Below are 15,066 nucleotides of genomic sequence, written 5' to 3' on the forward strand. Positions count from 1 at the left end.
GCATATATAGTCAGTGACGGGCATATATAGACAGTGAGGGGTATATAGAGTCAGTGAGGGGCATATAGAATCAGTGTCGGGTGTTTCTAGTCAGTGAGGAGCGTGTACCGGTAACTAAGGTACTTCAGTGAAGGATCTGTGTGTTATAAGCGCTAAGGTGAGTTTGCTGAAAAGACAACACATGTTAACATTGTGGTGTTGGTGTCCCTAGTTCCATCCTTTACCATTTTGATGTACTGTATATATCCATATGCAGTGCTTACTCCTCAAGAACACGCAGCAGACCTGTGAAACGTGTCTTAGGAACCAGAAAATGGGGTTTCTACCACCTTACTCGGCATCAACGTTAATTCGTAGTTTTTCGACACCTGGTATCATTACAATTTGATAGTGATTCATAAACACATGCTCATAATATAGTCGGAATCTTACAATCGATTTTCTCATAAATTACCACAACAACAGGGTGCATGTGGGCCTCTCTATAGTAATAAGTCATCGTATCCAAAATGTGTGGGTCGATGCTCACGATATCAATCCCTGGATTGTCTGGTCTAGACTCGATTATTTACAGATTGCTGTCATGAAGCTGGAATATTGCTGCGTGGGGCGTTAAACAACAAACAAACAAATTTAAACAAACAGAATCTGTAGTAATATATTTACTACAGTGCTGGGTAGTATTGTCACATATTGACAACAATTGTTCGTTCTGCATGTTATATATGGACACAAATGGTTCGTTCCAATGGTTCGTTCCAAAAGTTCGTTCTGCATGTTGTAAATGGACACAAATGGTTCGTCCCATTGGTTCCTTTCAATAGTTCGTTCTGTATGTTGTATATACAGAACAATGGTTCGTTCTATATGTCATTAAAGAAAACTATAATGATGTACGATGACGCCCGATGAAATTCTCTCTTCACATGTACCATATATATGTGTGTGTGTTTTCTGCGTTGTTCAGGTGAACACTTGCATGTGTTTGTGATGGGGCAGGATGGAGCAGGATGTTGTCACGTTTTAGTACCCAGCCAGCATCATCTTTAATTGAAAGGGATTCATCAACACATGCTTATGATAAGGCCGAGGTATTTCTTATGAGTTTGGAAATGGTTTTGTAGCTGTTATTTACACGCTCCTTATAATGTCGTCATTATTTAGATGTAGACGGATCGCAGATCCAGGGAGTGAGTGAGTGAGTGAGTTGGGTTTAACGCCGCTTTTAACAGTGTTCCAGTTATATCACGGCGTGTCAACTTAATGTGGGAGGAAAGCCCGAAGTGAGGCAGGTCTCAGGCGTTTACCACTTCGGTGAAACCCACGAGCACGGGTATGGTGCTGACAAACCTAGAAACATAATCGGGGATTCGAACCCACAATCATAGGTTTCTGGCGTGCCAAAGGGACGCAACGCTGCACAGCGAATCGCGGCGCCTAAGACGACTGGGCCACCCGTGCCCCCCATATCCAGGGAGTGAATAAGGGATACAACCCACCAATGGCAGTCACAAGCGCTGAGCCTGACAGTCTGTATCTGTGTTCTACATTGTGTCTGACAGTCTGTATCTGTGTTCTACATTGTGTCTGACAGTCTGTATCTGTGTTCTACATTGTGTCTGACAGTCTGTATCTGTGTTCTACATTGTGTCTGACAGTCTGTATCTGTGTTCTACATTGTGTCTGACAGTCTGTATCTGTGTTCTACATTGTGTCTGACAGTCTGTATCTGTGTTCTACATTGTGTCTGACAGTCTGTATCTGTGTTCTACATTGAGTCTGAAAGACGACACAAACGTCGCCTAGATATTTCTCAGACATATTCCATATAGAGGATTCATCACGAATGTTTTTTAATATGGGAAATATCAACCGAGTCTTAGTTAATCAGTATTTGCCGAGCCTTTGGCGAGGCAAATACCGATTAACGGGACGAGGTTGATATTTCCCATATTAAAAAACACGAGTGATGAATTCTATTTATCATTTTCACATTTTTGCTTCCAAATTAAGGAATAATTGCATTAAACATTAACATCAGCAACTTGTCGAAATCTTACGTATAGATCGTGCGTAGTGATACATGTTTTCCATAGCCATGTAAACCAAAATAAACAATTCGCTGAGAAAAAAAGTTCCTCGGATTATTTTAAACAAAATACTTGAACAGACTTTTGCAGAATAATTGAAAATTTAATAACGGTAACAACAACGATTCTGTGTAATCTGATTATATCTCTGGTGTAACTTCACTTATAATATATAGTTTCAAATCAAACCGCTCGCTCTTCCGGTTATCTAATTTGCATATCTAATTTGCATACTTATGTCATTGGGGTATGACATACATGTTTTTATGTCATAAGCTTATGGCATGGATAAATGCTTAAGTTAAATGATAAATGTCTATAATCCATATTAGATATGTGGAGGACATTTCCAAATTTGATGCGTCAGTGACCAAATTTTATGTCCGTTGCAATTCCCTGTATTGACTTGTACCATATGATCAATTGGTGAACAATTGTCTTGCCTTGGCATGTGTTTGTTATGGGTGCCACCGGTCTGGCAGGATACGCTCACCTTTTGACGAACACCTGGTGTCATCACTATTTGATAGTGATTCATAAACACATGTCATGCTTATGATATAGTCGGAAGGGTACAATCGACTCTGCTTTATGCAGAGATTTCTATTGGAAATGGAAAGGGTTTTGTGCTTCATTTATATAAGCTTTTGGAGTTAGTCGGACGGACGCAAGTTACCACACTCCTTATATGGTTGCTGATGTTCTCTACCTGCAAAACAAACATCTGCTGCTGTCAGAACTGGTGTCACTGGGCGGCAACTAGACTGTAAAAGATTAAGCATGTGTTTGTTTCCTCGACAACACGTACAACTGCTAATGGATGTTGATGAATGAGATTCTTCAGCTGTTATATTATTACCGGCAATCAATCTCCACTATTTACAACATGGTGTTGTCTGTTTACTGTCCACGTTAGACTTCCTCGTGTGTGCAAGGCTGTGTGATCACGTGGTAAGAGCGACCACATTCCTGGGACACTAATTGTGTGTGTGTGTGTGTGTGTGTGTGTGTGTGTGTGTGTGTGTGTGTGTGTGTGTGTGTGTGTTTATGTATGTGTCTGTGTGTGTGTTTGTGTGTGTTTATGTGTTTGTTTGTATTTGTATGTGTTTGTAGTTGTGTGTGTATGTGTTTATGTGTTTGTTTGTATTTGTATGTGTTTGTAGTGGTGTGTGTATGTGTTTATGTGTTTGTTTGTATTTGTATGTGTTTGTAGTGGTGTGTGTATGTGTTTATGTGTTTGTTTGTATTTGTATGTGTTTGTAGTGGTGTGTGTATGTGTTTATGTGTTTGTTTGTATTTGTATGTGTTTGTAGTTGTGTGTGTATGTGTTTATGTATTTGTTTGTATTTGTATGTGTTTGTAGTGGTGTGTGTATGTGTTTATGTGTTTGCGATGTGTCTGTGTATGTGCATGTTTGTGTGTGTCTGAGTGTATGTTACCGTTTGTCGGTGTGTGTGTGTGTGTTTGTGTGTGAGTGTGTGTGTATGTTTTGTGTTTTGTGTGTTTAGGAGAGATATGTGGGAGCACTCGCCAAGGTCCAAGGTATCATTAGGTTGTGTGTGTTTGTGTGTATGTGTTTCTTTGTTTGTGTGTGTTTATGTGTTTGTGTAATGATGTGTTTTTGTTTGTATGTGTCTGTGTGTTTCTGTTTGTGTGTGTTGGTGTATGTGTATGTTTGTATGTGAATGAGTGTATGTTAGTGAGTGTATGTGGGTTGTTTTTTTTGTGTGTGTGTGTGTTTGTGTGTGTGTGTGTGTGTGTGTGTGTGTGTGGTTGTGTGTGGTTGACGCACTGCCTTCTATCACCTGTCATTATGACCTGGTTATGCCTGCGTCAACATATGTTACGCTTCAGTAGGCATCCACTGTCGCGTGAATGGCACAATATCATATTAAATCCCATGAACTGAAGCCATTGTTAAGAAATTAGTTTTAATCCAAGACTTATGATACAATTGTCCTTCAAGATGGGATTCATGGCACTTGTTTAATAGCATAAACAATACGTATAGTAATGTTAAAGCTACTGTAACTTTGAACGTTGAAGGAAATTTCTAGACTATCGTTTAGTCCGAGAAATAAGTCCTTTTTATTTATAAATATATATCTGCAAAATATAAAATAAAATCCATATGGAGACCAGAGAGAGGCAATCTAGACTTGTCAAGTCATGATAGACGTCAGTTGGATGCCTTCTTTATGTATTGTCTTGGGAGACCTGAGCAGTTTGATACGTAGGATAAGACAAGGGCGTACCCTCCATCCTGTGCTGTTTTATATGTTGGTGTAAAAAGTTACGTATGATGATAGTATTTTTGGTTTTAAGCAAATGTTAAATGTTTTAGCCCTTAGCTGATCACGTTGATACTAGTTACCGACGTAGTTGCTCACGTCGTTATCACACGTCGCCTTGATACTCTGCCATTATATTCCCATGTTTGGGGTGTGGAAATTAATGCTGACTAAAGTAAATTTATTTTATTCAAAATGGGCGACACTTTATAAAAACGTGAGAGATGGTTCTATATTGACCTGACTATGGAAACTGTAAATGTATTTCAGTATTTAGGACGTACGGTTACTCCAAAACTAGACTAGAGCATTGAAAACAATCTGGATTTTAAAATCGCTCATAAGGCGATGAACGTATTATCTTCAATATTCCAATAATAGTGTGATGATGATACTCTTATTATCAGTAGTATCGCAATGATAGTACCCCTATTTAATGATATTCTGATACTATTACCCCTATTTCAATAGTATCGCAATGATAACATCCCTATGTCAGTAGTGTCAATGCATTGCAATCAGTACCTCTATTGCAACAGCATTACGACAAGCGTTTCTCCTTTTGCAATGATATTAGGACAAGTGTTCCCCCAATTTTAACCATATTACAATAGTATCTCTGGTGTAACAGCATTGCGATAACGGTACCCTAAATTTAATAGTATAGTAACGGCGATGCCCTTAGGACAACAACATCGAGATGATAGTACCCCTACAATAGTATTGCTATGGTAATACTCGTAATTCAATAGCATTGCGATGATAGTACCCCTATTTCAATAGTATTGTTCTGATAGTACCCATATTGCAATGGCATTTTTATGATAGTACCTCCATGTCAATAGTATTGTGATAAAAGTACCCCTGGAGCAATAGGATTGTTGTGACAGTACCCCTATTTCAATAGTAGTGTGATGATATTACCATATTTCAATTGACCTTTTTCACACTTTCGCCATCTTGGATCGAAAACGAGGCTTGGAGAGCATAGCTCCATGCAGTGAGAGTCGCATCAGCTCATAGGGAATAGACAGCATGTTGTGCATTTCACTGATGGACATTTCAAACAAACAAAAAATGGTATCCTCTGTATATAATACAGAAGATATTTCACATTAAATCATGAGGTCCAACTAAAATATGCATGTTATACACTGGAATTAGCATTTTGCTGTCAGGATCCCGGAAGTGAATCGAAAGGTGCATTTCGAGATACGTATTTCAGAAATAGATTGTTTTATCATAACCTCGTTGGCATACAATGTGACAGTACATTCAATGACAGAGGGTTTCTATCGTAAATAAACAGCATAACATGAAACACGTCAGTGTACTTTTGCAAAATTGCTCAGTCAGTGCGTGGCTTGGCGAACTCTAGATCAAGATTGAGATCATGTTTATTTCACGTTTCATAGTGGTGTTTGCTGAACAACGCACTATCGTTTTGCCATGAGTCCAGTTGACAAAAGACACTTTTTCTGCTATGATTTTCATTTTAACATATTACAATGTTAATTATGAAAATAATTCGTGTGTCAAAATATATATTCAGAAGGGGCAATAACTCTATTCAGTGTGTACAATGACAGATGATACTTTACTTGTTCTTCAAACATCACTTACTTAACTGATTATTGCCGATTGAGATTGCACCGTGCACTACAAAAGTAATAATGTGTGAACTGTTTAAAATAAGTTAAAAGGACACTAAAAATTGATAAATATAAACAATGCATGAAATTGAAGAAATATAGGAATTGATACAACTACCAACTTCTTGAACACCCTCACCCAATCCTGTATGATGAAAGGTAATTGTATATCAAAAGGAAGCTACTAATACATTTATCCTGAATAGTTTGAAAATGTCTTGATCAGATATGAGTACAGTTAAAATAACAAAAGATAAAAAGGAATCAACTTCAATTGGTAATCAAGCCAAGATAAAATATATGTATCGGTACAAATTATGTTGATGGAACAATCTGGATTTCTCATATTTAACAAAGAAAAATAAACCAAAATTTTCATATCTTTATTTCTCACAATATAAGTTTTCAAAACTTAACATGGACTGGGTGTCTTTGTCAGTCAAAAGCACCTAATTAAATTCCAGGAGAAAATAATTTTTTTGCTTGTAAACAAATGGTACAATGTGCTTTTTCAGTGTCCGATAAATATTGGCCATGTTGATTTGTGAGTGAATAAGGCTTTTCCGTTCCTCGTCCTATTTTAGTGAAATGTGACAAGAACCACATTTGTTGATTGAATAAATATGTCTTTTCACTTCCTCGTCCTTTGACAGGACGCACATTGTAACCATTGTGTTACTGTCAGCAGAAAGCTCCTCCTGACATCCGTCACCGGATACTAGTACTTCATTGTGTTGACTCGCTGGCCTGAAATGAATAATTCTATAATATTATAATAATATTCCTACTTTAATAACATTTTTCATAAACAATGCATATTCACCTTCTCTCAAAATATTGCTTATTTAGAAAACAACATTCTTCTGAAATAGAGAAGTTTAAGGAAAATTAATCACAGTGTGTAACATTACATGCTACATGTACTTTAGAACAATCTTGAAGGCATGAATTCATCTGATATGTCGAAAACTCAAACAGTATATTCTGTGTAAAGGGTAAATTCAACAGATGCATCAATTTAATGACAGTGTACTACAGCTCTTTATACCAATGTCACACAGAAATTCACTCTTGTTTTAATGAAACACGTTTTGATATTTGTATTACCGGTATGTATTTAATCATGACCATGCTGAAAACATACTTTCGCTAGAGTGAAAAAAATACGATTTTTATTAAAATCAGGTGAAATATCACGTTTTGTCACACCTACAGTCAGTCTGCCTCATGGACACTATGGTTTTCTGAGTAAGGTCATGAAGATCACAAAGAAAATATAAGACTTGAATTTATTTTGTCAAATGCAATATTTATCTCTTCATGTGGTTTACTAAAGTTGATATCTTGACTTGAAAATATTAACTTTGTCAGATCACAAGACGAAATATTATTAAACATATTTTATTGTCCAAAAAGACAAAGGGCAGCACTTATTACCGCCTTCTCCCTATATACAGTTATACATAATATTGCATAATGAAAATGAACAATTTACAGTTGAAGCTTCACATTGTGGAAACATAGTGCACAATATATACATGTATACAGTGCTCATATGAAGGATATGTACAATGTGCTGGAAAGTGAAGACAGTGTGCATCTCATACATATCCTAATATTATACATTTTAGTGTTGAATATAGATTTAACAATATTAATGATTAACAGTTTGGAAACAATAATATGCTAGCTACTGAATCTGTTAGTCGTTTCTATAAATTTGTGTACAGACAAGAATATTTTTGTATTCAGGAAAACATCTAAGTTTGAATCACCAAAAAGAATACTATGTAGAGTTTTTTGTCCTCCAAGATTATCGATAGCTGTCAGTAATGTCTTCCTAAAATCATCATATAAGGTACATTCGAAGAAGAAATGGAATGAATTTTCACAAGGAGCATGCTATACAAGGAGCATGAGATAAATTCATGCTATCATCGTTATTTGACAAGGAAAACAAATTTCTTCTATGTATTTATATTTTTTTATTTTTCTCTTTTTGATTGAATTATAAAAAAATATCAAAATGATCACACCACTTGACTTGATTGAAATAAACTAAAGTTCTCAAGATTGTTAACAATAGTAAAATATTACATCATAACAATATAATTATTGCAAAATAACACAGTAAGCACAACTATATTCTTATATATAAATTGATATGATTAATAATCAATAATACATGGCAATTGCTTGCACACAAAAATATCTTTTTGTTTTAAAAGTTTCAAAACATGTTTGTGGACATAAAACCAGATGGGTTTCACAATTAAACAAAGGGAATAAATGAGTTATGATTGCAATACGCATGGGAATTAAAAATAATTCTTTTTATACTTTAAGTTTTTAGTAATGTCAATATCAATTTATGCATTTGAAATATTTGAATACAAACTGTGAAAGAGTTATCTGTTTCTGTAAATTATATAAAGATCACATGTAGATTGAACATTTACTGGACATTATTAGTTGGGTTTTTGTTCATTTCATGACATGATTAAATTGGTACAGTAAAGTAAATAACATTTTGGTCGAAATATTAATTGTTACCAAAATTACAGATCAAACTGTACTTTACTTTAAATATTTACACACCCTTTATGTAATAATTCAGTTGAAATATTACACCTCATGCTATCTAATCTGTCAACATTGACAATCAAAATAACAACTGTTCCCAATCACAACAGCACAAGTAGATCTAGATTTCTAATATTTTATTGGAATGCATTTGAGGCCATTACAATTTACATCAAATACACAACTGATGCAAACTTCTGATTTGTTACGATTGTAAATTCTCAGTAGGTTACAATTTGATACATTATATCAACATATCAATTTAGTTAGTTTCTGACATATATCTAGATATGGTCTAAAGGTCAATATTTCGACTTCAAATACAACCCGCAAAGTTATTTAAACTCACAATAAATAGTTTGGCTTAATGGTGTGTAAACAATGAATTATTTTTTACAAGATTTCAGTAGAATTTGTATTAAGTCTGTTCAGCCACCATAAACTGCATTGGGAGTTACCAGGTGGTCATGGATATTTTAAATTGAAATCACAACAGAACGGCCAGACTCAAATTTATATCGGTAAGGAGACCAGATAACAGTAGAATAGTTTGTCAATAAGAATAATGTTCAATACTTACGATAAATGTACCGGGATGGTTAAATTGTCACAGTTTGTCCCGACTGCATGCCTTGTTGACATCTCCATGTGTTTCATGTGCTATCCAGCCTTCACCTTCTGCTCTCCAAGCCTCGCTTTCAAACCGGAAGTAGCGAAGTGTGAAAAAGGTCAATAGTATTGCGATAATAGTAACCCTATATCATTGTGATGATATTACCCCACTTCAATAGTATTGCGATAATAGTACCCCTATATCATTGTGATGATAGTACCCCTACCTCAATAGTATTGCGATAATAGTACCCCTATATCATTGTGATGATATTACCCTGTTTCAATAGTATTGATGTGATAGTACCGCTATTTCAATACTATTCAGATGATAGTACCCCTGTTTCAATAGTATTGAGATAATAGTATCCCTATTTCAATAGTATTGAGATCATAGTACCCCTATTCCAATAGTATTGTGATGATAGTACCCCTATTTCAATGGTATTGTGGTGATAATATCCATATTTCAATAGTATAGGGATGATAGTTCCCCTATTTCAATAGTATCGATGCATTGAAATCGGACCAAGGACATTTTTCAAAGCAAAATGTTTGGAAAAAATCGATTTCTTTTTCAGCATGTTACATGTCAGTCAACTATTCCTGGTTCGTGTTGCCTCTGAAGGGAACGACTTGACAGTCCAAATAATGAATAATGGTGACTCACTTCCTTGCTGCAGGTGTGCCGACCTGACAGTGAGTTATAGTCTGTCTGCCTGGCCGCCAGGTCAACGCTGAGATTGTTTGTTGTGCTCTGCACAAGGGATCACTGAATTCTTGTGTCGTGCTTTCAGCAGATGGTCACTGCCGTCGTGTATGGTGCTCAAGCGCGTGTGCCAGGTGAACTGCGCTTTCTGAAAGAGGGAGGGGGCACGGGTGGCCCAGTCGTCTAAGGCACCGCGATTCGCTGTGCAGAGTTGCGTCGCTTGGACACGCCAGAAACCTATGATTGTGGGTTCGAATCCCAGTTCGCCCCGATTATATTTCTAGGTTAGTCAGCACTATACCTGTGGTCGTGGGTTTCACCGAAGTGGTAAACGTCTGAGACCTGCATCACTTCGGGCTTTCCTCCCACATTAAGCTGAGACGCCACGATATAACTGGAATACTGTTAAAAGCGGCGTTAAACCCAACTCACTCACTCACTCTGAAAGAGGGGACACGGCCATATGAAAAAGCCATTAACTACACGTGTGTAATGCCATATTTCCGCCTTCACCCTAACGTTGTGTTGCAGACCATGCCAGCCCGAGAGTGGACACTGTGGTGTGTCGCCCTCCTCCTGCTCCAGACACATGCGGGCCACGCCCAGATCGGCACCTCCAATAACGTCATCAACTATGCTGGGGACAGTGCTGATGTTGAACCAAATAAACTATCAAATGTGTTGGTGGTAAAGACTAACATTGTTGTCAGTAAGTACACTCTTCTGGTAGCAAGGTACAAACCACAGACAGCGAATAAAACACACGCAGTGAAATACCGTTATTAATACCGATAATCGCGATAAGGCATTTACAATGTTGATCAAGTATATTAATGTTCATCAGTTGTGCTTCACACATTTTTTTGTTTGGGCATAAGGGGAGTCATTTAAGCCTTCTACACCGGACTTTCGGCGTGAACACTTTAACCATAAGCCTACCTGACCGCCCCTAGTGGTGTGTTTGTTTTTCTATTGTTTAACGCCGCAATCAGCAATATTCAATCTATATTACGTTTATAGTAGTGGTAGTAGTAGTAGAAGCAGTCGTAGCACTGATGGTGGTGGAAGAAGTGGATGAGTGAGTTTAAGCCGCTTTTACCAGTATTCCAGTTACATCATGGTGGGACAGCTAAATGTGGGAGGAAAGCCCGAAGTGATGCAGGTCTCAGACGTTTACCACCAGTGGTGGTGGTGGTAAAAGTAGTAGTAGTAGTAGTAGTAGTAGTAGTAGTAGTAGTAGTAGTAGTAGAAGAAGTAGTAGTGGTGGTGGTGGTGGTGGTGGTGGTGATGATGTGGTGGTGGCGGTGGTGATGGTAGTGGTGGTAGTAGTAGTAGTGGTGGTGGTGGTGGTAGTGATAGTGGTAGTAGTTGTGTGACAGTAGTAGTTATCTCTTATTCACTATGCCTCTGTAATAGAGCCAGCTAACAGTCCGTGTGTCACTGTGAGTCTATTGCCTCTGTTACAGGTGATTGCCATGATGACGATGACGACGATGATGACGATGACAGTGAGGGCTGTGCGGACTCAACGCCCGACGTCCCAGACAACGCTGTACAGCCCATATCCTCGCCCCGGTCGTCAGACACGATAATGGTTGCCGATCTCGACAGCAGTACGTACAGGATGCCGTTAGTAAAAGTCCCGATTCAAGTTATGGATCCTATCAGGAATTCCTTCCAAATTCTACTTCAGCGTTATAGACGCAAATCATAGGCCGGCTTCTGGCCTTTCCGGAACTTCATAGCGAACATGTCAATAGTGACAACCAACATAGTTGTAGCATATATCACTAACCATGTATGTACGCCCGTTCCATCTATGAATCTGCCCATTTGAGACCTTCCCCCTTCCTTCGTCTTTTCTCCATGCGATTGTGAAATTGTGAAACGGCAAGAAATATGCAACATGAGCTCGAATGTAAACCTTTTCTGTCAGTTAATCATATGTTTGATTTTCCATTGAAACTTGCTTAAATTAGCGACGCTATATCCAAAACATAAAGTGCACTGACACTTAGTCAGCCTAGTCATGCTTTATTTAAAAAAATATTATTTGATTAGAACCTTTCAAATTTCTTTTAAACAATTCGCATAATAACTATTGATTGGCAGCTCAGACATGTTATCTTTGAAAATCGATAAAATTGCTTTATTACAAAATTCACAACATTTCAGACCTGGTAGGGTCACGTGATTGCACACATTTCTTAACCTAGTCTTCATTGAACAAATTTATATTTACATAAATTACCCAGCCTACTTTTTTTTAAACTGTTGCAGAAATAAAGGATGGGTAATTAGACATAATCAAACTTTAAAAAAAAATGTTGTTTCAATTTTCAATTCAACTTTTTCGGTATCGTTTATATCAATGCCTGTCTAAATTAAAATTATGGATTATGTTTCTTATAGTGATCATATTGTGATACTGTTATATAGGTCACGACACGTATGTTGTGCGCCTATCTGATCCTCCTGTCACCACGGCGTCAACGACATCATACACGACACGACCTGTATCCACTGCAACCCCGACGTCAACATTTCCCAGCACAGTTAGAGTGACAACAATTCCATCGACTTCCACAACAACAGCAACAGTAGTGAAAACAACAAAAACAACAGCAGCAACAACAACAGAAACGGCAGCAGCAGCCACAACTCCAGCAACAACAGCACCACCAACAACGCCATTTTCAGAAACAGCAATAACAGAAACAACAACAGGAGCAGCAACAACAACGCCATTGCCCACATCAACATCAACTTTCACTGTTACAACACCAACAGTCACAAGTAAGTGATGGGTTGTTATATGAATACACGCCCTTCAGTTGGCATCTGCATCTGCATCTCATCTTCGTCAGAGCCAGGAGGCCCGTGAAGATCCGGGGTAGAATAGGTCTTCAGCAACCCATGCTTGCCGTAAAAGGCCACTATGCTTGTCGTAAGAGTCGACTAACGGGGTTGGGTGGTCAGGCCAGCTGATTTGGTAGATGCTAGTCATTGTAACCCAATTGCGTGGATCGATGCTCATGTTGTCAGTTACTAGATTGTCTAGTCCAGATTCAATTATTTACAGACCGCTGTCATATAGTTGGAATATTGCTGAGTGTGGCGTTAAACAATAAACAAACAAACAAACAGAGCCATGAGATAATTCAGTTGTCTGTTGTCCTGAACTTGAAGCCTGTAGCCTATAGCCTGTAGGAGGGTCTTATGCAGTTGTACAAGGAACAGATGAAACATTGACAACATGGCTGATGGTGATGCAGTGAAGATGTTCGCGTTGGTGGTGATGTAGTGTAGACGTTAAAGGTTGGTGGTGATGTAGTGTAGACGTTACAGGTTGGTGGTGATGTAGTGTAGACGTTAAAGGTCGGTGGTTATGTAGTGTAGACGTTACAGGTTGGTGGTGATGTAGTGTAGACGTTAAAGGTTGGTGGTAATGTAGTGTAGACGTTACAGGTTGGTGGTGATGTAGTGTAGACGTTACAGGTTGGTGGTGATGTAGTGTAGACGTTACAGGTTGGTGGTGATGTAGTGTAGACGTTAAAGGTCGGTGGTTATGTAGTGTAGACGTTACAGGTTGGTGGTGATGTAGTGTAGACGTTAAAGGTTGGTGGTGATGTAGTGTAGACGTTACAGGTTGGTGGTGATGTAGTGTAGACGTTAAAGGTTGGTGGTAATGTAGTGTAGACGTAACAGGTTGGTGGTGATGTAGTGTAGACGTTAAAGATTGGTGGTGATGTAGTGTAGACGTTACAGGTTGGTGGTGATGTAGTGTAGACGTTACAGGTTGGTGGTAATGTAGTGTAGACGTTACAGGTCGGTGGTGATGTAGTGTAGACGTAACAGGTCGGTGGTGATGTAGTGTAGACGTTACAGGTCGGTGGTGATGTAGTGTAGACGTTAAAGGTTGGTGGTGATGTAGTGTAGACGTTAAAGGTCGGTGGTTATGTAGTGTAGACGTTACAGGTTGGTGGTGATGTAGTGTAGACGTTAAAGATTGGTGGTGATGTAGTGTAGACGTTACAGGTCGGTGGTGATGTAGTGTAGACGTTACAGGTTGGTGGTGATGTAGTGTAGACGTTACAGGTTGGTGGTAATGTAGTGTAGACGTTAAAGATTGGTGGTAATGTAGTGTAGACGTTAAAGATTGGTGGTAATGTAGTGTAGACGTAACAGGTTGGTGGTGATGTAGTGTAGACGTTACAGGTTGGTGGTAATGTAGTGTAGACGTTACAGGTTGGTGGTAATGTAGTGTAGACGTTAAAGGTTGGTGGTGATGTAGTGTAGACGTTAAAGATTGGTGGTGATGTAGTGTAGTCCTTACAGGTTGGTGGTGATGTAGTGTAGACGTTACAGGTTGGTGGTAATGTAGTGTAGACGTTACAGGTTGGTGGTAATGTAGTGTAGACGTTACAGGTTGGTGGTGATGTAGTGTAGACGTTAAAGATTGGTGGTGATGTAGTGTAGACGTAACAGGTTGGTGGTGATGTAGTGTAGACGTTACAGGTTGGTGGTGATGTAGTGTAGACGTTACAGGTTGGTGGTGATGTAGTGTAGACGTTAAAGATTGGTGGTGATGTAGTGTAGACGTAACAGGTTGGTGGTGATGTAGTGTAGACGTTACAGGTTGGTGGTAATGTAGTGTAGACGTTAAAGATTGGTGGTGATGTAGTGTAGACGTAACAGGTTGGTGGTGATGTAGTGTAGACGTTACAGGTTGGTGGTGATGTAGTGTAGACGTTACAGGTTGGTGGTGATGTAGTGTAGACGTTACAGGTTGGTGGTGATGTAGTGTAGACGTTAAAGGTCGGTGGTGATGTAGTATAGACGTTACAGGTTGGTGGTGATGTAGTGTAGACGTTAAAGGTCGGTGGTGATGTAGTGTAGACGTTAAAGGTTGGTGGTGATGTAGTGTAGACGTTAAAGGTTGGTGGTAATGTAGTGTAGACGTTACAGGTCGGTGGTGATGTAGTGTAGACGTTAAAGGTTGGTGGTAATGTAGTGTAGACGTTACAGGTTGGTGGTGATGTAGTGTAGACGTTATAGGTTGGTGGTGATGTAGTGTAGACGTTAAAGGTTGGTGGTGATGTAGTGTAGACGTTACAGGTTGGTGGTAA

The 15,066-nt window shown here is 38.6% G+C and overlaps 1 protein-coding gene across 2 annotated transcripts in view; it reads left to right on the forward strand.

Moving 5' to 3' along the window:
* Positions 1-15,066, forward strand: part of LOC124124839 (mucin-4-like) — a 26,905-nt gene continuing 11,839 nt past the window's right edge. Inside the window, exons 1-4 of one of the 2 annotated variants that reach the window (XM_046488126.2) lie at positions 1-157; positions 10,469-10,646; positions 11,404-11,550; positions 12,377-12,733. In XM_046488126.2, the coding sequence (XP_046344082.2) occupies positions 10,472-10,646; positions 11,404-11,550; positions 12,377-12,733 (679 nt within the window). In that variant the 5' untranslated portion in view covers positions 1-157; positions 10,469-10,471. Of the gene's footprint in view, positions 158-9,975; positions 10,072-10,468; positions 10,647-11,403; positions 11,551-12,376; positions 12,734-15,066 lie in introns of those variants that run through there. The other variant, XM_046488125.2, reaches the window with a different exon arrangement.

This window comes from Haliotis rufescens, unplaced genomic scaffold (genome assembly GCF_023055435.1).
Source record: "Haliotis rufescens isolate VD_foot unplaced genomic scaffold, xgHalRufe1.0.p SCAF_6, whole genome shotgun sequence".
NCBI classification, from domain to species: domain Eukaryota; kingdom Metazoa; phylum Mollusca; class Gastropoda; order Lepetellida; family Haliotidae; genus Haliotis; species Haliotis rufescens.